The sequence below is a fragment of the Hibiscus syriacus genome, unplaced genomic scaffold (genome assembly GCF_006381635.1).
Source record: "Hibiscus syriacus cultivar Baekdansim isolate YM2019G1 unplaced genomic scaffold, ASM638163v2 tig00111402_pilon, whole genome shotgun sequence".
Lineage (NCBI taxonomy): Eukaryota > Viridiplantae > Streptophyta > Magnoliopsida > Malvales > Malvaceae > Hibiscus > Hibiscus syriacus.
Window position 1 is genome coordinate 8,918,653 of NW_024063082.1, and position 22,932 is coordinate 8,941,584.

The following is a 22,932-nucleotide window of genomic DNA, read 5'->3' on the forward strand; positions in this document are numbered from 1 at the left end:
TCTTTCACCGGGTCCTTTAGACGAGTTAAAGCTCAATGATTTGCATATTTAACACAATGATACCCTAAAATGCAGAGTGATAGGAGAAGATGCTATATCATCAATGGGAATTAACATGAAGAATCTTTGGTATGATATTCTTGTCTTGCTTGCATGGGGAGTTCTCTATAGCCTATTTTTTAACGCGTTGCTTAGATTTTACTCCAAGAACAAGAGAAGAAAAAAAAAGTCTGTATCTTTGGGATTTTTTGCTGTTTTCATGATGTCTCATTTCCATGTTTGCCACTTAAAGTTTCAGTTCATTGCTAATACATGAAGAAATCATTGAATTAAAGCATTGATTAGTGCTTGGTAGAGAAGATGAATTATTTGGATTCGTAAAATTAGGGAAATATACAATAATGCTGTATGTCAGCGTTAGAAAATCACTAGTTTTTCTCTTTTTGCATATATTAGTATCAACTAAAGATTTGATATTTGATTATTTATCCTCTCATGTAGCTATAATCCAACCTTTGGTGCATAGGTCTTATAATTCTATCGACTTTTCTTTATTATCGTGAATCAATTATCGTTTGTGAGATTTGTGTCAATGATTAGGGATGATAATGGGACCTTTATTGCGGGATGCAACTTGAATTTGCAAGTACTTTCACGTTGGATTTGTTAACTAAGAATAAGAAGATACTTTCACGTTGGATTTTTTAAAGAAGAAGAAGGCATGTTGAATTTTTTTTTGATTTTTTAATTGTCATGTAATATTTGACAGGAGTTAACATTCGAGAGATTAAAACAAAACGGATTAATAACATAATAGACTAAAATCAATTTTTTTTAAATAGGTGACTAAAATCGGTTGAAAACATATGAGAGTATCCATATAGTTTACCTATAATTTTAATATAATGTGTAAGTGACCCAATAAATACAAAATAAAAAAAGAATTTACATCAAATAGTGTCAAGCATGTCAATATAAGGTCTAACGTACCACATCAAACTTGTGTTATTGAAGAATAACGGTGGTTACAGTCGATTGACTGATTTGTTACAAAAGTGATAATGTTAATGATAATTTTGTTACTTATGATTAGTCCATTTAACGTGGTTTACCCAAAATAAAATTGTTAATCAAAACACTCTTCGTATCCCAAAAATGTATTCTTTGCCAACTGCCATAAAAGTTGAAATTGAAACCCTTTTAAATAGGAAGTCCCCTTATAAAACCATTCATTCGTTCTCAAAACCACTCCTTCCTCGAAAAACCTGCAAAAACATAGTAAAACAATGGCTACATTCTCCACTCGCAGCTATACTGACTCTTTTAATCTCCAAATCTTCCTCTTCCTCTTCCTTATATCAAAACCCATTTCCTCTTTTGCCCATCAGGCCTTCGATAACAACCCCAGCTTTGATCCCCTCATTTCCCTCTTCGGTGATGCGAGGGTTGTAGATGGAAGCTCTACAGTGCAGATCACGCGCTCTCACGCGCCAAGTTCCGGGCTTTTATTGCTGGACAAGCCCTTCAAGTCCACATTGGCAAGGAATGTGGATCAACCGACTTCGTTTTCAACTGAGTTTTCCTTTTCCATAGCTCCTGGTAATTCTGACGGTTTAGCTTTTGTTCTAATTCCTAATGGTTTTCACACAAGATTTCAGGGTCAAGGGATTTTTGGTCTTTCTGGTGAAAATACGTTTCTGGGTGTAGAATTTGATACAAAGAAATATGATAAAGCTGGGAACTTTAATGCAAACCATGTACGAATCGATATTCATGGTCTTGAATCCGTTAAGGTTAGCAATTTGTCATCACTGAATTTAGTGTTAAACAATGGGGATGTGTTGAAATCTTGGGTTGATTATGATTCAAGCTCAAAACTTTTACAAGTTAGATTGAGTAAGCGTGATGAAAATAGGCCTTCGAACCCAATTCTAGCGTACCAAATTGATTTGATAGAAATGTGGGGAAAAGATGATATTTTTGCTGGCATAATATCAACTTCGAATGGTGAATCTTCACAGACTAGTAGCGACGTTGATGTATATTCATGGAGATTTAGGGTAAGGGCCGTTCCGAGTTGGATGCATTCATTGCCTGCTGATCCGAGAGGTTTTATGGATAAGGATAGTAATGAAACTAGGGAAGAAAAGGGGAAGTATTGTTCTTTGACAATTCTAGCTAAGTTGATTTTCGCTACTGGATGTGGAGCCTTGTTCGCGTTCGTGATGCTGTTTATGTGGGTGATTTTCGTTAGTAGGCACACAGTGTTCCCTGTCAAGTGTGAACCGGGTCACGAAGATTTCAGGTACGAGAAGGTCAATGTGATTGTAGAGAAGGAAGATCGATGTAATAAAGTTTAGCAGATGGAGTTTATGAATATTATGATTTGAACTTTGTGTTGTTGTTCTTGTTACTACCATAGTTATTCGACTAAGTTTGCAATGTAGCCTGTAGTGCAATGCAGTCTTGCTTTTTTTTTTCTAGCTGTAAGCACATTCTGAACATTGCTGTGATTTTATATTCTTTGAAATGCATGATCCGTTGCTTAGACCCCAAGTTGAATCTTTTATATGCTTCAAGAAGTGTCTCATGTTTGCTTTTATACCTTACAAGTGGTTTTCTAGCTTTTGATTACAGGTTTGGGGAACTTTTTCCATTGGCAATGTTCTCTAGACTCCTAATAACTCAGTGATCTTTGTTATTTGTATTTGTACAAAGTTCAACTCTATAATTATATTTATGGTCTTGGGTTTTCTGCATACCCTGTCTCTCCTTTCGTCTTTCTCTTCTCCGATTTTCTTGGAATTCTGGAAACGGTTAAATGGATGATGGTTTCTGTTTCTAGTCCTATATCCAAACCCTCATCAACCATATAACTCGAAATTGGTATCTCTTCTTCTTTCTCTTCTCCGATCTTGAACTTGCTGGAAACAATTAAACAGAGGATGGTTTATCCTTTATAATCCTCGTCTGAACCCTTATCCACCGTGCAAATGATTATTTTTGTCTGAATAACGATCCTATTAAATTGGAATTGATCCCAAGACAGCCAAATGATGAAAGAAATTTATATGCTTGATGCTCTTTTCCTTTTCCTTTTTTTTAAATATTTTATACCTGCTTCTCATGCACCCTTGGCATTTCTTTTTGCTTGCTTCATCAGATAACAAACGAATCCACTTGTTCCCCTCAACTTTTCAGTATCATGTATTCTTTATTTTTGTTTTAGAAGAATCATAAGTCATAATGGTATAATATATTTCAATTCTTTGAATTTCTTTAGAGATGTTTGAAGCAGTGAACAAGTCTGTAGTATTGAGCAGAATGTATTTTGATTTCTGGGAACAAATTTTATACAGCTTTCATTTGCAAAATACAAGTTTGCACAAAAGTGTCTCTGACCCTTTCTTTAAAACAATGTTATTCCCCCTCCGCACACACCGAAACAGATTTTTTTTCGTTTCTTGAAAGTGTTACATTTGATCAAACCTCTACATTCTTAGCCCTTGTATTGCTTCAGCACGAAAGGCTCAAACCTATTTGGACTAAGCTTGAGGTTGAACTGAGAGAGAGAGAAAACCTTCTTTAGCACGAAAGGCTCAAACCTTCCATTGCTGGAAACGTGGGAGAAACCCTAATTGTCATTCTAGAAAAATAACTATTTACTTCTCGCAGATGCATCCTGGGTATGGATTCGCATAAAAGCTTTCCTCTTTTTTCACCGCTTTTCCAGGCTTTCTTAAAACTGCTCCCCCTGTTCTATTCGCATGCAGGATCTTCACCTTCGTTGAAAACTCCTCCCACGTTATCGTTCCCTTATCCATTCGATCAATCAATCTCACAAAGTTTTTTCTGCAACATTTCCTAAATCTAAATCAATACAATCATGGTAATATAACTTATAATCAGACGATTGTTTAGTCGTTATACGTACTTGTCTGGTATTATAGTTTTTCGGAAACCTTCGTATTTACGATGTCCCTGCACTGCTTTGGCCATGTTTCCGTCGTAAGTGAAGACGAAAACATCGCTCTCCAGTGCCACGGTGTAGTCAACTGCCGCCAGCTTGTTTTGGCGATCATTGAAAGGCGACAATTCGTCTTTCGTCGCTAAATTTGAATGGGTGTATAGGTTTGGGTACTTGGCTTGGAGTGCGTTGACACCATCTTGGCCATAAATATTCCCAGCCACTATGTAGATTTTGGTATCCGAAGGGAAGCCGATTGCCTCGAGGAACACGGCTACCTCTCGCGGTGTCATTGGGCATACCCCTTGTCGTCGTCTTTCTTCACCGTCGATGTGCTTTTCCTTCCAATGTCGGACGCTACGTCGCAATTTCTGTAGCTCGGCATCTTCGGCTTTGGTTAGATTGTGACCGCAGCCAGTGAAGGCAAGCATGTCCTTTTCATATCTGCAGACAAGTTTCCAGTTAACAAATTCAAGTAACCATTTAAATCTTTAAAGTCGAGGGTTTAGGGGTTTTTTCTTACCTTAAATGAAGAGCAATGTAAGGCTTATTATCAGCCCTGAGCCTAGTAATCAACTTATAGGCAAGTTCTTCAATTTCGTCGGTGAATTTAAGCGCCTCGTACATGGCACGGCAACGGAGCCTCTGAATAGGGTTTGGAAGGCCATTGTTAGCCAGTCGGCTGTCGGTGTGGGTGAAGTTAATCACCTTATATTTCTTCAGCAAAGAAGACATTTGATCTCTGTAATAGCTTGCCTACGTATACGAAGAAATGATAACCGATCAACCTTAAATCTTAAATCTTAAATTTTAAACCCATCTTTTTCGAAGAGTAACCTATACCTTAGAGTAAGAAACTGGGGCTCGTTCAAGAGCTTTAATCGATGCATAGGCTGGTGGGAGACAATCAACAATACTTATATCCTCTTGCAGATATTCAACGAAGTGTTTCCAGTCAAATATATCTTTAAAGTCGCTGCACAAATTACTTGAATGAGATATATATTATATTTATTTTAACATTCTGAACCAAAAGTTTTGTAATTGTTAAAAATTGAAATTAACCTTGGATCAGTCCAGAAAGAATTGTGGTCTAAAGATGGGAGAACCAAAGTGGCATTCATCACTTTTGCAATGGCAACCATGTCACTTATCTGCAGATAAATTTATCTTAATTAATAAATTTGGGAAAAAGTATCCAAAAAAATAAAATAAAAGAAAAACTTAATTACCCCGGTTTTCATTTGATTCAATCCGCCGTTGGAATGAACAAGAAGATAACCATTTGTAGGGTATGCTGAAAATAAATAAACTAATAGTATTACAGAAACAGCACAAGCAAATATATTATTAAGGAAAATAAGAGAAATTAATTTAACTTACTCGTTTCTTTAGCTGATCTTTGAACACATTTATAGTAGGAATCGGAAGACGGCTTGGTCCAAATATCAGGTGTCTGACCATGCAAAAATAAATAAATAAAACCGGCATTAAATATATGGTTATTAAAAATGAGTTGATTAGTGGAAATTATTCACATTCAAATACATAATATGTTAAATATAAGGGGAAGCTACGTATTTAGTCACTTATCTATTCTCTTAATTTCATTTTGATCATTTAACTATTCTTTTTCTAAAATCACACCTAACATTACGTTTTGGTCATATGTCGTTAAAAAATAGGCAGAACTGTTGACATGTCAATTTTTTTCCAATGATAACTTGACATGTCGTTAAAATTAACATCACCGTTAATTTTCTAATGACGGATAACCAAAACGGAACCAGATCATAATTGGGTGACCAAAACAGAATCACGAGAATAGATGACTGATTAAATACATAGTTTACCCTAAATATGATTTAATTTGGTTAGTATGGGAAGCATGGTAGGTTAAGTAAAGGCTTAATGTTTCTAACCGTGGGCTTGGATGGCGGAATCTGCTTGATTTCAGAAATAATAATATCATTGTCTCCTTCAGCAATAATTTTGTTAGTCCTAATCGAAATTTCGTAAGACCTTTCTGCAATGAGTTTATCATGATTGATCTTCAAGTCACGGAGGGTGTTCAACAAAGCAAACTTCGCGAGCACGGTCATGAAAGCTAGCGTCATCAACCCCCAAAACATCCAAATAAACAAGTACCTCCCGGAGCTCGAAACCTCCAGCCAAAACTGAACTCGTCGGCGAAAATACATCGAGCTTCTCATCGGCAACGTGTTTCCGTCGACCGACTCAAAAACTCGTCTCCTCGCCATGAACCTTAGAATCTCCAAAGACACGTAAGTAATGCTGGAGGAATCGTCTGCTATACTCGTTACCAAAATGGTTTAACATATTTATACGAACGCAGCCGTAAAAAACAAAACATCAATGAACAAAAGATTCCCATAAACCAGAACTAAATCCGTTTCAAAAACCAAATGGGTTTTATGGTTTGTTCTTGGTGAGTGATTCTTTTGTCAAATGATTTGGCACTGTTGGGGATAATTTTGTTTTTTTAAGGAAGAAATGCTAAATGTGAGGCGAAGCCACCTCTTTGCTTCTTATGTATAATTATTTTTCGGCTGTTTTTAGATATTGGTTTGTTACTTTTTATTTTTATAATCATATCTTAGGCTTTTGTTATTTTATTTCCAGATAATTGAAGCTCTATTTGTCAAGAGAAAAGAAGTTAAAATAGATGAAATTTAACCTTCTTTTTAAGTGTCGGGAGCAGTAGTTTTACGTTTTTAGTTGATTAAACACGTTTAATCAGCAATGTTTTTCTCAATATATTTCCTATATTTGCTCAAAATTGATCATTTTTTTTATTTCTTCCAATTCGGGTAGTCCATTATTTGGATTAAATTGAATATATTTTTATTAATGGACTCATGATAAAAATAAATTTAACCATTTATTTCAAAAGAAAATTTAAGAGGTTTTTTATTAAAAAATAATGAGTTAAATTAAGTCAAATTTATAAAGTTATTATTTGGTTTAAATATACATTTAGTATTAAACTAGACACATTTTTTAAAATTAATATCTAAAATATTTTTGCTCCCCAGTTGATATATGAATTTGTTTTTTTCTTTATTTTGATACCTATTTTAAGAATTTTTTTTATACATGCTCAAATAAATGTACATATCTGTCATTGAAATAAGTTTTTCAAAGCATATGCGTATTTTAATTTACAGAGCATTGTGTGCAGTGTGATCTTGACTTTTCCGCAATAGATGTTCATTTGACCGAGAAAAGAAGAATCCTGGATGAGTTTGAAAGTTGCCTTTACTCGTAGAGATGCAAATATCGTTGCTCTTACCCTCGTCCATTGTACTTCCCATTTATTTTTTTATGCTCCTACTTGAATCACAAACTTTGTTACTTTCGATGCAATAAATAGTTGATTGTCAACTTCATGACGCTTAAAAAATTAAAAATAAAATAACACTTAAATCTTACTTCTACTAAGATCTTTCTCTCTTACTGCCTTAGTGCAAGTTTTATTTATTTATTTTATGCCTCCATGCATGTTTGGTATTGGTTGTCAACTATTTGGATTTCTGTGGTCAATATGGAGGTTGGCCTCAAAAGGTTATCACTGGAAAAATGGAAGGAATCATAGTTGGTGTTAGGAGTCGACAAATCTCTAGGGATGAGATCTGCTTGGTGGCAAAGTTTCTGGGTGAGCTTGGGACGAACCGACAGGCGGGTGAATGCAATCGTCTTTTAAAAATTTAAAATGATCATATATATTTTTTCTATTAAAAATCTATTTTCACCTCCTAAAATTTTATAAATCCATCACCCTGGCTTAAAATCATGTCTTTGTCCCCTGGGTTAACATTGCATCCATGGATATGGTCATATGGGAGGAACGTTGCTTTCATTATGGAGGCTAATCAAGGGCACTATGACTGTAGAGCTTTTTTTTGGATTCCGATACGTAGCAAAATATTAATTTTTTTTAAGAACTCACCTAAGATCGCATGCATATTATAGAAATTAGAAGTAGAATAAAAACTTATGTCTTATATGTTGATTTGTTAATCTAGATATCGTCTTTCTGAAAGGTGTCGTCTTTTTTAAAGATAATTATCTTATACAAATATTCTCTACGAGATTTGTAGATACTATTGTTAGATAATAGATTTGATTATGATAGATCACATGGTTCAATCATTGATCATGTCAAGGGAATGTAGAGATTTAAAAGACATCAAACTCGAGAGATATTTTAGAGCCTTGAAGGCCTCAACAGAACCAATAACATAGGTTGTCAGTAGGTCATCGAACTTTGGAGGCTTTTTAGGCTCCGCAGGAGATAGAACACTTGTCCCTCTTGATCGATAGAACATCATAAAATAGTTTGAATCGAGACGCAAAAAAAAAATCTTTTACTGCATTAATGGTGTCATTTCTCAGAAATCATAGTAATGATTACTTTTAAATGTCTAGAAGTTCATATAATGTCGCTATTTTATTGATGTATATTGGAGGCGCAAATTATGAGTGTTGGGAGGAAACATCGTTCATTGTCTATTTAAAGAGGAAATTAGAGTCAAAATTCTCAATTTTATTTTCGTCTTGTTTTTTATTATCAACTTGTCGTAATTTTCTTGAAACTTTTTTTACAAAATTACTTCTTTTTCTTTAAATTTTTTCTTGACACGATGAAGAAGGAAATCATGAAAATAGTGAAGATTTATTGATGGTAAAATATGAGTTATGACGATTATTAACGGCTCATTCCTTTTAATTTGAAAGGAGAGATATGACCGATGTTATTAATAGATTATAAAAAACGATCATTTTAATCTTAACGAAGATTCTAAAGAGGAAGAAGTTTACTCTCCTATGTTATAGTGGCTATTCACATTAGTCTATAGATATTGTTATAAGATAGTGTATTTAATCCTGATAAATCTAACGATCATATCAAAAGTATAATAATTTAGAAAATGTCAAAGTTGAAATTTTTTTAAAACTCTAAAGCCAAAGGTTGTTTGAAAGATATTAACTCCCGACACTAATTAAATTTCGAAAAAGATGTAATAAATATAAGAATTCATGTAGACTTTAATCGGTATTTGATTAATAAATAAATTCGTTAGGAGATGTGATCAAATTTGAAATAAAATTCCAGATTTAGTTGAACCAGCCACAAAACCCTTTAATTTTAAACACATTCACAGCAACAGCCAATCAGTACTGGGGCCAGCTTCACAAAGTTCAAAAACCAATCACAACTCACTAGTTGAGTTGAATCAATTTTGTTTCTTTCACACAAACTACGCGAATTTTATTATTTATTGTCGGTGATTTAGTCCCCAAAATCGCGTCTTCCAAAACTACCACACCGCCCGTCATCTCCATCCATTCCCCTAAGCCTCGCTTTCACGCCGTCGGTGATATTCTCCCCTCCGCCGCTGAAATCGGTTTTATAAGTCGATTTCTTTGATTATCCCCTTTTTTTCATCGATTTTGGTTCAGATCTGATTCAAAGATGGCGGCAACAAGGCGGTTACGGGATCTCCAATCACAGCCGGACAACACAACTTGCGTCGACTGTAACCAAAAGAATCCTCAGTGGGCTTCGGTTTCCTACGGCGTTTTCATGTGCTTAGAATGCTCCGGCAAACACCGCGGCTTAGGTGTCCACATCTCGTTCGTCCGATCCGTTACCATGGATTCGTGGTCCGACATCCAGATCAAGAAAATGGAATCCGGTGGTAATGAGAAGCTCAACGCGTTTTTGGCACAATACGGTATTCCTAAAGAAACCGATATCTTTACCAAGTATAACACTAATGCTGCGAGTATCTACCGCGATTGTATCCAAGCCCTAGCCGAGGGCCGTACCTGGAGGGATCCACCCGTTGTGAAGGAGACTCTCAACGGTGGTGCTGGTGGTAATAGGAAGCCGCCGTTGAGCAGTGGAGCTAGCCGGGGCGGGAATGATGGAGGTTGGGATAGTTGGGATAATGACGATTCCTTTAGATTTTCGAGCGAGATAAGGAGGACTCAATCGTCAAGTGATTTTAAGGCAGGGAATTATCACAGTGGTGGAGTGGGAGGTGCACCAGTGAAGTCGAGGTCGAGTGAGGATATGTATACGAGATCCCAATTGGAGGCTTCGGCGGCGAATAAGGAGAGCTTTTTTGCGAGGAAAATGGCAGAGAATGAATCGAGGCCTGAAGGGTTGCCCCCTTCACAAGGCGGGAAGTATGTTGGTTTTGGATCGAATCCTATGCCTAGCCAGAGGAATAATAATAATTCTCAAGGGGATGTGCTCTCTGTTGTGTCTCAGGTTAAGAGAATATTTCATTCCTCTTTTTCCCCTTAATAATGGGGAGTGAAGTCTTTATGGTGATAATCATCAGTTATTGATTAATTTGTGTTTGGTGCAGGGGATTGGGAGGCTATCTTTGGTAGCAGCATCTGCAGCTCAATCTGCCGCAAATGTTGTCCAAGCAGGATCAAAGGAATTGACCTCGAAGGTATTTTAGGGGAATTTCCATTATGATTTCTTCTTTGGTTGTTCTGCAAGTTCATATCTTACAATCGTCGATATTAATTGTTCGTGTTTGCATTTTGATCTTCATTGAGATGCATTGGCATTGCTTATCATTATATGATTTATAGATGATAATGCATTGTATGAATTGCACTGTGGCGTGATCCCTTGAACCTTCTTTACACACACACACACACACACACACATATATATATATATATATATATATATATATCAGTTCTAGTGAACATATGTGAGGTACTGATTTAGGGTAATTCTGCTTTAGAAATAAAGCTGATAAATTTTAATTCATTGAATCATTAATCCTCCTGTTTTCTGTTGTTCTAAACCCTTGTAATTTGCAACCATTTAATTCTTATTCTACAAAGGAAACTGGTTTTCGACTTGAGGGTTCTTCTTTGTGGTCTTTAGAGTCTACATTACATTCAAAGACATGCTGCTTTAGTTTTGGCTACAATGTTGACACTATAGTTATAACTCGTTGGGTTTTCTACCCTTGCATTATGACTTTTAAGGATATAGGGGATTTGGAATTGGATGCACAAGGTCATGATTGTTTTCCTCTTCCTTCTTTGGCAGGTGAAAGAGGGTGGCTATGATGCCAGGGTTAATGAAACTGTCAATGTTGTCACTGCAAAGACAAGTGAGATTGGCCAGAGGACGTGGGGTATCATGAAAGGGGTCATGGCAATGGCTTCACAGAAGGTTGAGGAGTACACTAAAGATGGCATGAACTGGAAAACTGATAACTGGCCACAAAATGATGGTGTGAAGAATGGATATTATAACGAGTTTAAACACGAGAACAATGGATGGAATTCTACTTCTGGAGGACAATCCTCTTCTGCTGGCAATAATAATTCTTATAACTCAAGTTCTTGGGATGGCTGGGACATGAAAGACGACAGGAAGGAAGGTAATAAAAAAGTGACTGTCTCTCATAGCAATGATGGTTGGGCTGGCTGGGATGATGCCAAGGATGATGGATATGATCATTTCTATAACGGTTCATCTGATAAAAAAGCCGTTGATCACAACGGTAAATCAGATTCCACATGGACTGGTGGAGGCTTCCTTTAAGGTTAATCACATATTCATATATATACCCTTAATTTTATACCATTCTAGATTTTGTGATCATGTTTTTGCATCCAATATTTTAAATGAACAGTCTGATGTATGGCCCAATGTCCAGGTTGAACTTGAATGCTATTTACAGAGATCAGAGTTCTTACATACCCAGAAAGGTAACTAGTACACAATTTATTCCAGCTGGGGACAGCGCATGCGGGGGATGGATAGCACTCTATTTTATCGTTCTACAGCTGCTAAGAATCATTGTTTGTGGAAGGTGGGGTGATTTTGATGGAGTTGATAATTTCTTCTGTAAGTTTCGTGTTTGATTTAAGCTTAAATTTATAAAACTGTGGACAGAAAAGGCTAATTTGCCCTATTTGAAAGAGAAATGCTTGTACCTGTGACATAAAATCAAAATTGTTTTGGATCTATATGCTCAACTGTTGTTACTTTTGTGTTCCCTGGTTTAATCCAATCCTATTCTTATGTGCTTTATATTTTATACCCGAGTTTTATTTTTTTGTTGAGTTGTTAATCTATTTAATGTTGACCAAAACTTTAATAAAGGATGTGATGATATTAGATTGTGTATTTTTTTTTTTGGTGTTAGTTTTGTCATATTATATGATAACCTTGTTAATCATTTTAAATAGGATTTCAACTTTATTAACACCAGGAAATGTTGTGGGTAAAAGTAAGGGTAAACTACAAGTTTGATCATCTTTGTTTTAATTTTGTTTAGTTTTGATCGGCGCATTTGAAATATGTTATCAATTTTTTTCATTTTGATTATTGAGAATTAATTGAACCGTTATTTTTGTTAGTAAAAATGATTTAAACTCTCCAATTCTTCTTTTAACTTAATTGTTGTTCATTGTCGATGTCAACCCTGTCACCATCTCCGATTGATAATGGAAAAGTTGGGTGACCTTCTCAACCCCTCTCTCCTGTTACCCTCACCGATATATATGATAGTCCATGGGACGTATATCAACAAATTCAGCTTAATTTAGAGGCTGCTGAGTCAAAGCTTACTCTAGTGGAAGGTGAGGCTGTTGGTGGTGAAAACCCTGCCAAGTTAAAAGCATTTAAAATCTGTGGCTGAAATAGCTAAAGAGGAAGAATCCATGCATAACTCTTTACAGGCCGAAGAGGCTCTACTTGCTCGAGCACTAGATGAACATGAGGTATAAGATTCATCTTACATTATTTGTTGTCCGATAGATTTGCAAATTTCTGGGTAAACTTTGTCCTTGCGGTTCAGGTCTTCACTTTTAACTAGTATGCTCCGGTCAGCATTGAATATCACAATTGCTTTAAAATATTTTTATATTAATCATTAACCACTCAAAGAAGCTCATATTTATTTGTTTCAATATGTTCTCTTCTTTATTATGAAATTTATCTTCCCATTGATAAAATTTGTAAAAGTAAAGGGTTAAATATTTTTTTAATAGTTTAATGATAAAAAAAGATGATAAAATTTCTTCATTATTTAATCTGGATTAATTAATCTAACTTTAATCTTTTGAGTTAAAACTGGAATCTTAAAATATAGTAAATATAAGAATTGGAAACAATCAAATTAAAATATAAGATCTAAAATTATAACTTATACATAATTTAGGGGTGGGAGGATAATGCAAGATAGAATTTGTGAACTGATGTAGGCTAAAAAGGGTTAGCATTTGTGTCAATTACAACAATATTTTGGTGTTTTATTTGGGAGAGTTGGCCAAATGATTGGATGCCAAGTTGGAGTTAATGATGATGCATATCATGTTCTGAACAATTATTGGTGTTTTATTTGTTGGGTTTCAATGTAATTATTTTATTATCAAATTTTGAATGCAGATCAAGAGGTTGCCGGTTCGAACCCGGTTGGGCCCTCTAACAATTATATTTAATAATGTTTAGATTTCATCATTTAATAAATCTTACGAGCCAGCCGATCGGACTATTTTTTCTTTTTTTGCAGGCACTCACAATCGCCTCCAACGTTGTGACGTACCTTATCACTAAAACATTACTACTACTCTTTTCTGATTAAAGTATTAGACAAACCTATGTTTATATAAGTATAAAGCACATATTATGAATTATTTATTAAGACTTTACTAAAATAAAAAAAAATATTAATATCAAATTTATATTATGAATTTTGTTTTACTAAGTTTATATATATCACTTTGATTTTGATTTGAATATATAAATGAATTTTAATTTTGAGTCAATTATATACACATTTAATTAAATTTATTGAATTTAATTTTTAGTATAATTATTTTTTCGTGGAGTTTCACTTATGAGAATTATTTTTAATTCTCAGATTTTATAAATAATTCCATTTATCTTAAACTATATGCTTTTTAATAAATGTTTTTAAAGAAATTTTTTAATATATGATTTCAAATTTATGATTATTCTAGATCTAATTTTGAGCGTTATATTTCAACAATTAATTAGAAAAAAATGTTAAATTATTAAATAATTTATTTAAGGATGTTATCGGGATTAAGAAAAAAAAGAGCCTTAACTTTTAAGCAGCCGCCGAGTTTCACAACAGCAGCCAATGGCCAGCTTTACAAAGTGCACAAACGAGTCACAACTCACGGACTGAGTTGACTCTTATACTATCTCACTTGGAAGCGAATTTTATTAAAATGCGGAAGCTGAAAAATTCACTTAAAAATATTTAAATTATTAAATAATTTATTTAAGGATGTTATCGGGATTAAGAAAAAAAAGAGCCTTAACTTTTAAGCAGCCGCCGAGTTTCACAACAGCAGCCAATGGCCAGCTTTACAAAGTGCACAAACGAGTCACAACTCACGGACTGAGTTGACTCTTATACTGTCTCACTTGGACGCGAATTTTATTAAAATGCGGAAGCTGAAAAATTCACTTAAAAATATTTAAAAAGAAAAGAGAGATAAATGAAAAGCCCAGAAACGCGTATTTCAAAGCCACCACACCATCCTTTCCCCTAAGCTATGTTTTCACGCCGTCGCTGACCTTCTCCGATGCTGAATTTTAACTTTCCATCATTTCTTTAATAAATTCTAGATCGTTCTTTATAGGTCAATTTCCTTTTTTACGGAATTCGGTTCAGATCTGATTCAAATATGGCGGCTACGAGGCGGTTACGGGATCTCCAGTCACAGCCGGGCAACAAAACTTGCGTCGACTGTAACCAAAAGAATCCTCAGTGGGCTTCGGTTTCCTACGGCGTTTTCATGTGCTTAGAATGCTCCGGCAAACACCGCGGCTTAGGTGTCCACATCTCGTTCGTCCGATCCGTTACCATGGATTCGTGGTCCGACATCCAGATCAAGAAAATGGAATCCGGCGGTAATGAGAAGCTCAACGCGTTTTTCGCACAATACGGTATTCCTAGAGAAACCGATATCGTTACCAAGTATAACACTAATGCTGCGAGTATATACCGCGATCGTATCCAAGCCCTAGCCGAGGGCCGTGCCTGGAGGGATCCACCCGTTGTAAAGGAGACTCTAAAAGGTGGTGCTGCTGGTAACCGGAAGCCGCCGTTGAGCGGTGGAGCTAGCCGGGGCGGGAATGATGGAGGGTGGGCTAGTTGGGATAATGATGATTCCTTTAGATCTTCGAGCGACATGAGGAGGAACCAATCGGCGAGTGATTTTAGATCAGGGAATTATCACGGCGGTGGAATGGGAGGTGCACCGGTGAAGTCGAGGTCGAGTGAGGATATGTATACGAGATCCCAATTGGAGGCTTCGGCGGCGAATAATGAAAGCTTTTTTGTGAGGAAAATGGCAGAGAATGAATCGAGGCCTGAAGGGTTGCCCCCTTCGCAAGGAGGGAAGTATGTTGGTTTTGGATCGAGTCCTATGCCTACCCAGAGGATTAATAATAATTCTCAAGGGGATGTGCTCTCTGTTGTGTCTCAGGTTAAGAGAATATTTCTTCTCTTAATTGGGGTGAAGTTTTTATGTTGATAATTATAAGTTATTGGTTGATTTGAGTTTGGTGCAGGGGATTGGGAAGCTATCTTTGGTAGCTGCATCAGCAGGTCAATCTGCTGCAAATGTTGTCCAAGCGGGAACGGAAGAGTTCACCACAAAGGTATTTTCGGAGGATTTTCGATTATGCTTTCTTTGATTGTTTTTCTATCATTGATATCTGCATTCTGATTCCATTTAGATGCATTCACATTGTTTATCATTATATGATTATATAGATGATAATGCAATGTATGAATTGCATTGTTGTGGGAGTCAGTGATCCTTCTTTACATAAATTCTGTGTGTATAAAGAAACTTTCAGCTAATCATGTTTATTTTTGTTATTAGTTGATAAATTGTTTATTATTTATACAAAAATGCATGATAAACTGTCAAAATTTCACCCTTAGCTATTCTATCGTACTTTAAAAATATTTGAAGTATTATATAAGCCAATGGTTCTGAGGTGAGTAGAACGATGAAATTATAGTATATTTTTTTTCTGAGATTAATTCATCAACTTTAAAATATGCCTCTCAATCAATGAGTTAAAGTTGATTAACCTATAATTTCACTTCAGTTTTCTCTTGATTTCTTAGCTAATTTCCAAACCGAAGAGAAATGTTCCCTCCATTTGGCTAGTTTTTTCATTTTTTACGATTTTTTTTACTCTCTGTGCCCTCTACTGCTCTTTTAAAGAATTTGAATGCATTGTTAAGGTTTTGATGCTCCTTTAACTTGTTGGAGTCTAGCATTCTTGTGTTATATATATATATATATAGCAGTTGTAGTGAACATATATGAGGTACTGATTTTGGGGTAATGCTGCTTTGGAAATAAAGCAGAGAAAATTGAAATCTTTGAATCATTAATTCTCTTGTTTTCTGTTGTTCTAAACCCTAGAAATATGCAACCATTTAATTCTTATTCTGCGAAGGAAACTGGTTTTCCATTGTTATGACTTTTCTACCCTTCCACTGCAACTTTTAAGGATATGGGGGATTTGGAATTACATAAACAAGGGCATTATTGTTTTCCTTCTGTTTTTTTTTTGGTGTGTGTGTGTGCGTGTGTGCAGGTTAAGGAGGGTGGCTATGACACCAGGGTTAATGAAACTGTCAATGTTGTCACTGCAAGGACAAGTGAAATTGGCCAGAGGACGTGGGGCATCATGAAAGGGGTCATGGCAATTGCTTCACAGAAGGTTGAAGAGTACACTAAAGATGGCATGAACTGGAAAACCGATAACTGATCACAAAACAATGGTGTGAAGAATGGATATCGTAACGAGTTTAAACTTGAGAATAGAGGATGGAATTCTACTTCTGGAGGACAATCTTCTTCTGTTGGCAATAATAATTATTATAACTCAAGTTCTTGGGATGACTGGGACATGAAAGACAGCAGGATGGAAGATAATAATACAAAAGTGACTGCCTTTCGTAGCAATGATGGTTGGGCTGGCTGGGATGATGCCAAGGATGGTGGATATGATCACTTATATAATGGCGGTTCATCTGATAAAAAGGCTGTTGGTCATAACGGAAAATCAGATTCAACGTGGACTGGTGGAGGCTTCTTTTAAGGTTAATTTCTTATACATGCATACATATATACCCTGTTATACTTGCTTATTTTTATAACAGTCTAGATTTTGCGGTCATGTTGTGCAGAAGTTCCAATATTTTAAATATACAGTCTGATGTATTGCCAATGGTCAGGTTGAATTTAAATGTTCTTTACAGATATCAGAATTCTTACTTTCCGGAAAAGGTAACTAGTCCACAATTTCTTTGGTAAGTTTCATGTTTGATTGAAGTTTATATTTATAAAACCGTGGACAGAAAGGGTTAATTTGCCATATTAGGAAGAGAACTGCTTGTACGTGACATGAGAAATCAAAATTGCTTTGGATCTATGACAACTGTAGTTAGTTTTCTTTAATCCTGTTGTTTATGTGCTTCAGTTTTATTGGTCGTAATCAGTATTGATATTTTGTTGAATGAGATTTGATGATTGACCAAAATCCTGATGTTATTTATATGTAAATAACATTAGTGGTCCAAACCAACTGAGTTTGATTAAGTATTTGCCTTTAGAATTAGATCTTCATTGAAAGTTTACATTTTAAAGCCTAGTTATTGACATCTGTAGGTCGTTTTATTTTATTTTTAAGTTATGGAAGAAACGTCAAGTAATGGTATAAAAAGAACATGTCAATGTCAAACGGTACCTTATTTAAAAAATTATATTTGGGGGAAATAAATAAAATAATTAATAATACCTTCTTCTTATTGATTTGTATCATTTATCAGATAGTTTATCATTTACGTACATGAATAATCCTTTTTTTATATAATAATAATAAAATAAAATAAAAGCAAATTCAAAACCTCTCTTGCATAGGATATTGATAAAAAAAAAGGAAGTCTTAAAAATATGTAGATCATGTGTAGGTAAGAAAAAGAAACAGAAATTTACTTAACCTATGAAAAATCTGCCACTGCTTCAACTACTTGTGCAACTGGTGTCTCCTCTATGATGCTGTTGAATGATGAACACCGACGAGACCATCCCCTATGAGCCCTAATTCTTCATGCTCGGCTTGTTGGTCCGCTAATTAATAACTACCATGGATGACGGGAACCTTCCTTTCCCAACGATGAGAAGATCGTCATAGTCCTAACAATTGCTCAACAATGTTGCCAGTCGTTTTCTCTATATACTCCACTGTTCCCTCTGACAGTAGATTCCATAATTTACCCTCTTAGCATTTGAAGCAAAAATGAGCAGTTAAGAAAACAATCCCCATTACCCTTGTTTTCAAGTTTACACACGTTTTGTTTTTTCATGGAATTGCTATTGCTGTTTAACCCTGATTTTTTATCACATATTTAACTTTATCATTAGGAAGTAGGTCATTACAATAAAAGGAAACCAAAAAAACAAATCAAGTCTCACCTGGAAGCCAAATTCGAAAAAAACAATTATCGTCAGAATATTTCCGGTTCTACCTTTCAGATTGGATATCTTTTCTTATATTTGAATTCAGCTAAATGTTTTCAAAATTTTACTTTCTCTAAAAAGTCGGGTGACTGTACTTTATTTGCAGAGAAGATTCTTCAATACTATCAATGATTATGATATATACAAAATCGAATGTTTAAAGCGATTTAATTAGAATTCAATATCAAAAGTCTTGAGAAAATTTTCATTCCAGATTGAAACAAGAATACATTCTAATAAAAGACACTGATACTAGAACACCATCACACTAATCGCTAAATAGAAGCCCTAAAACAACAGTCGGTGCAAAGGATTTACAAAGTAACCAATTATAGCCAAAAATCAACTCAACCACCAAATCCGTAAAGAGTCCTTCCCTGCCGCTTAAGAGCGTAGACGACATCCATGGCTGTGACCGTCTTACGCATGGCATGCTCCGTATAGGTAACGGCGTCACGAATGACGTTCTCCAGAAAGATCTTGAGGACGCCACGTGTCTCCTCGTAGATCAAGCCGCTGATCCTCTACGTGCCAATCTTCGAATGGCCGGCTTGGTGATGCCTTGGATATTGTTCCGGAGAACCTTCCGATGCCGCTTGGCTCCGCCCTTGCCCAACCCTTTACCCCCCTTGCCACGGCCCGACATTCTGCTGATTCGAAGAGGATTCCAAAGAAAAAGGCAAACAAAGGCTGTGTTGAGGTACAAAAGGCGTGAAAGGGGTTTAGATAGGGAGGTCCGAGGAGTCTTTCTCGCGGTGTTAGCAAATGAGGAGAAGGAAAGGTAAGCCGTAGGATAGGTACGTAATCGACGGCTGATACGTGGATCCGTGGATTTTGATTTTATTGGTTGGAGACTGAGATTCGTGTCACGTGTATTTGTGCAGTTTGGAGCCGTCGATTAAGCTATCATCTACGGCTTCAAAGCTTTTTGGTTGGCCAACTGTTAAAAGATGGGAATTTTCAATTAAATAAAATCCCGCCCGCCCCATATTTTTAATGAGAAAAGTACTCTATCAAATGCAATACTATGTTTAAGAATAAATAAAGAAGCTTTTATCATCATTTTAATTTTGCTCATTGAAAAAATATTTCTTAACTGCAAAATCAAATGCTTGTCATGCATTGCTCTCTTGACTAACACAACAAACACTCTCCTCACCGCTTATACCAAATTAAAATCAACATTATATACAACTCATATTGTTCTTAACAATTTTAAAAAAAATATATAATTAAAAAGATTACAATTGTAAACCAAAATGTCAAAACCTCTTTTAGATCTTAAATTATTATTTATCTTTATAAATTTTTCTTTGGACTGGCCCGTAAATTTGGGTTATTGTCTGTAGAAAGCTGGACAGAATATTCAGCAATATGGGGCTAAATGTATAAACATAAGAGCTACCAAAATCATATTGAAAACAAATCTAATGATTTAAAAGGTGTAATTTCATGGGGTGGGGAAATCATTTTGTCAATTAAATCATGAGTTTTGGTCCAACTCATAAACAAACCAATATGTATTTAAAAGAAAATCATCGGTTCGTCTAAGAAAATCTTAATATAATAGCTATGGTATAGTCTCATTCTTAATATAATTTAAGTAGACTAAATCTGGGTTTTGAAACCATTAGTAGTTGAAGTTGAATAGAGTGACGTTGAAAGAAAGGAACGTGGGTTTGCTTTAGCAAGAACCAACACGGAATAAAGCACATTCGACACCGTCAAAGTTAAGGCCTTTCTCTTTCTCTTCTTCACGCACAAAAGAAATAAAATAGATAGAAATGGAGATTTAGGATGGGCAATGAAAAACACAACAAGTAATGGAAGAAGAAGAAGAGCAGTGGCAAACCCCAAGGGAAGGCTAAGGCTCGGAAAACCAAGGCAAATCCATGCATATAACGATGTGCAACACAACTACATTTTTGCAACTTTCACTTTTTTCTGACGTCTTCGTTGCCACGCCATCTCCTTCCCTATCTCTCTTTTTCCAAGTCTTTATATCACATCTCTTATTCATTTTTCAGGACCTCCATGTTGATTGTGAAAGCCTTTTTCGTTGGAGTTTTTGTTGAGCAAACCCTTACTACACCTATGGACAGAGACGGAGTGAGGATTGAACTACAAGGGGACAAATTATTTAACTTCAAAATAAACAGTTCCTAAAATATACCCAAAAAAAGGGACAAGAGCTTAATTATAATGGTTTCAAAACTATTAAAGTTGGGGATTTTGCCCCTCCAACTTATAACATATATCTGTCCCTGCCTCTCGAGTTGACCTAACTCTCTTGATGGATTACTCGACCGAACAAATCCAGTGGCAACTCCTACTGGTAGGTTGGTACTGCCTCAACACAAATGGAGCAGTATCAAGGCTATCGGGAACAACCTCATCTGCTGATATCTTTCGCGATGACTGGGGTCCTTCCTCCCGACTTTCAACAAGAAAATTAGTCACCATAATACTTTAAGCTGAACTTTGGAGTATTTTCTGGTCGAATATTTTTTAAGGTGCACATGTATATATTGATAACGATGATGCCTACAAGCTCCTTATGTCATCCTCCGTCGATAGCTTACATAATCTGGTGCGTGCAATTGAGAGCCTCTGTCAAATAGCCTGGTTAGTAGACTTTTGCCTTATCAGGCCAGAAGCAAATGCTCCAGTTGATTTCATCGCCAAAAAATTGTAACCTCCCATATGGATCTCTTGTGGTATTTGAATCACCATCGCCTTTATGGGTTGTTCTTATGGCCAAGGATAACTTGGCCCATGTTATTGTCGTGCAAAATTAACGGTGAATCTAAAAATATTTTTTAGGGTGAACACATATGTATTAATAATAAAAAAATTATATGTGATAGATGCAAATAAAATTTCAAGATGAACACATTTAATAAAATGAACAATTAATATAAAAAAAAATTAGATTTTAGAATGCATACATCTGTCACTAAGTAAAACGCTACTATTCTTACCATTGACATCATTTCCTATTTTCAAAAATAAAAGCAATTATTATAATACTTTTTTCTTTTTAACATGTGTCTAACTGTAATATTTGAATCGTTTATGATTTACAAGATTAAGTGTTTTTTTATTACTTGAAATATGGATTCCTTTGCCTGTAAGGTTCTTCGTGTGATCCCTAAATATATATTTTTTATGTGTCTGGAATAATAAACCAATCAAATCAGGTGATAAAATTAATTTTAGGTTAAATAGCATGAGATGTCATTTTTTAGCCGTTCACAGACCACCATCACCATGCATGGATTTGACCCCAAACATGCATCATTGTCTCGTGTTTGATTGGATGCCAAATCTAGGTGGCATAATTATGGCTACCCAACAATATTTTTTTTAATTAAAATACAATATGAATTATTAGGCCTTTAATTAATCCTTAAGAGAACATGTATATATTTACGTTGCATTAAGTATACAGTTTTGCTATAAATGTTTGTAACCTACTTTGCCTTGTAGAGGGGAAAAAATAATATAAAATAGATATTTGGCCTAATATTCTTATACATATGTGACAAAAAAAAGTTATTAGATAAATATTCTTAAAATGAACTACATATATGACGAAACTAGAATCAAATATTAAGAAGAGTAAAGTAATTAAGTTTAAAATTCTAAGAACTTATTACGTATTTAATCTAAAAATTTGAAGGGAATAAAAGTCTAACTTTACTTAAATTTAAGCTGATAAAGACTTAAAATATTATTAAATCGGAAATTTTGAGATGTACTATTATCCGTCCCACTATGTATATTCCTCCATCCTGACTACATATGTGAATAAAGCAAGTAAATGGTATTTTTAAGTTATCAATTTATAAATAACCAATATAGACATAGTGCTATAGTGTCGGAATAATTGATAATTAAAAAGAAAATGATATTTATGAAACGAAAAGAGAGAAAAAGAAGATGTATTTTTAATAACAAACATTACAATAAATGCACAAACTTTTAATATGTTTAATGGCAAATCGGGCTATCTTGTTGTTCATGCATTACAACATAGACACAAGAGCTTGGCTTCTACTGTATTTCTGTTTTAAATAACTCTAACAATTTGCATGGAAATGAAAGTGGAAGGCATGGAAATGAAAGTGGAAGCTTGCGTTAGGAAGCATTCAGTTTAATTATGATTGTTTAGTTTGTTGTTCAAATTCTCTTATTCTTCTTATTTTATTTCTTTCTTATTTTTATAAAAAATATTTCTTTTTTATTTCAAGATTTGAGATATAAATCATTCTTGATACAATATGATTCGACAAAATTTTATTTATATTTTTGATCAACAAAATTGAACTAAAAACATCAATAAACAAATTAATTTGCAGCATTGTTTT

At 35.0% G+C, this 22,932-nt stretch overlaps 3 protein-coding genes and 1 pseudogene across 5 annotated transcripts; 3 read left to right on the top strand and 1 right to left on the bottom strand.

Annotated features, from left to right (window-relative positions):
* Nucleotides 1-1,246: 1,246 nt before the first annotated feature.
* On the top strand, nucleotides 1,247-21,811 carry LOC120162171 (lectin-like protein At1g53070). The gene is made up of 3 exons (XM_039172347.1): nucleotides 1,247-2,435; nucleotides 19,422-19,427; nucleotides 21,797-21,811. Exon 1 carries the CDS (start codon nucleotides 1,287-1,289, stop codon nucleotides 2,358-2,360), a length of 1,074 nt encoding a protein of 357 aa, XP_039028278.1. The 5' UTR covers nucleotides 1,247-1,286; the 3' UTR covers nucleotides 2,361-2,435; nucleotides 19,422-19,427; nucleotides 21,797-21,811.
* Nucleotides 3,650-7,290, bottom strand: LOC120161536 (protein FRIABLE 1-like). Its single transcript, XM_039171752.1, has 9 exons — nucleotides 7,154-7,290; nucleotides 5,890-6,283; nucleotides 5,351-5,423; nucleotides 5,200-5,264; nucleotides 5,033-5,121; nucleotides 4,811-4,943; nucleotides 4,491-4,723; nucleotides 3,935-4,411; nucleotides 3,650-3,852 (listed from the first exon to the last, which is right to left on the bottom strand). Exons 1-9 carry the CDS (start codon nucleotides 7,288-7,290, stop codon nucleotides 3,663-3,665), a joined length of 1,791 nt encoding a protein of 596 aa, XP_039027683.1. The 3' UTR covers nucleotides 3,650-3,662.
* LOC120162170 (ADP-ribosylation factor GTPase-activating protein AGD7-like) lies at nucleotides 9,260-17,450 on the top strand. 3 transcript variants are annotated; one of them, XM_039172345.1, is made up of 4 exons: nucleotides 9,260-10,268; nucleotides 10,369-10,458; nucleotides 11,076-11,577; nucleotides 17,278-17,450. In XM_039172345.1, exons 1-3 carry the CDS (start codon nucleotides 9,465-9,467, stop codon nucleotides 11,574-11,576), a joined length of 1,395 nt encoding a protein of 464 aa, XP_039028276.1. In that variant the 5' UTR covers nucleotides 9,260-9,464; the 3' UTR covers nucleotide 11,577; nucleotides 17,278-17,450. The 3 variants fall into 3 exon arrangements, with proteins under 3 accessions (XP_039028276.1, XP_039028275.1, XP_039028277.1); XM_039172344.1 differs by lacking the exon at nucleotides 17,278-17,450 and adding an exon at nucleotides 11,692-12,036 and having other exon boundaries at nucleotides 9,262-10,268; XM_039172346.1 differs by lacking the exon at nucleotides 17,278-17,450 and adding an exon at nucleotides 11,692-12,036 and having other exon boundaries at nucleotides 9,262-10,268; nucleotides 10,369-10,419; nucleotides 11,070-11,577.
* Nucleotides 14,521-17,219, top strand: LOC120162169 (annotated as a pseudogene).
* Nucleotides 21,812-22,932: the final 1,121 nt, after the last annotated feature.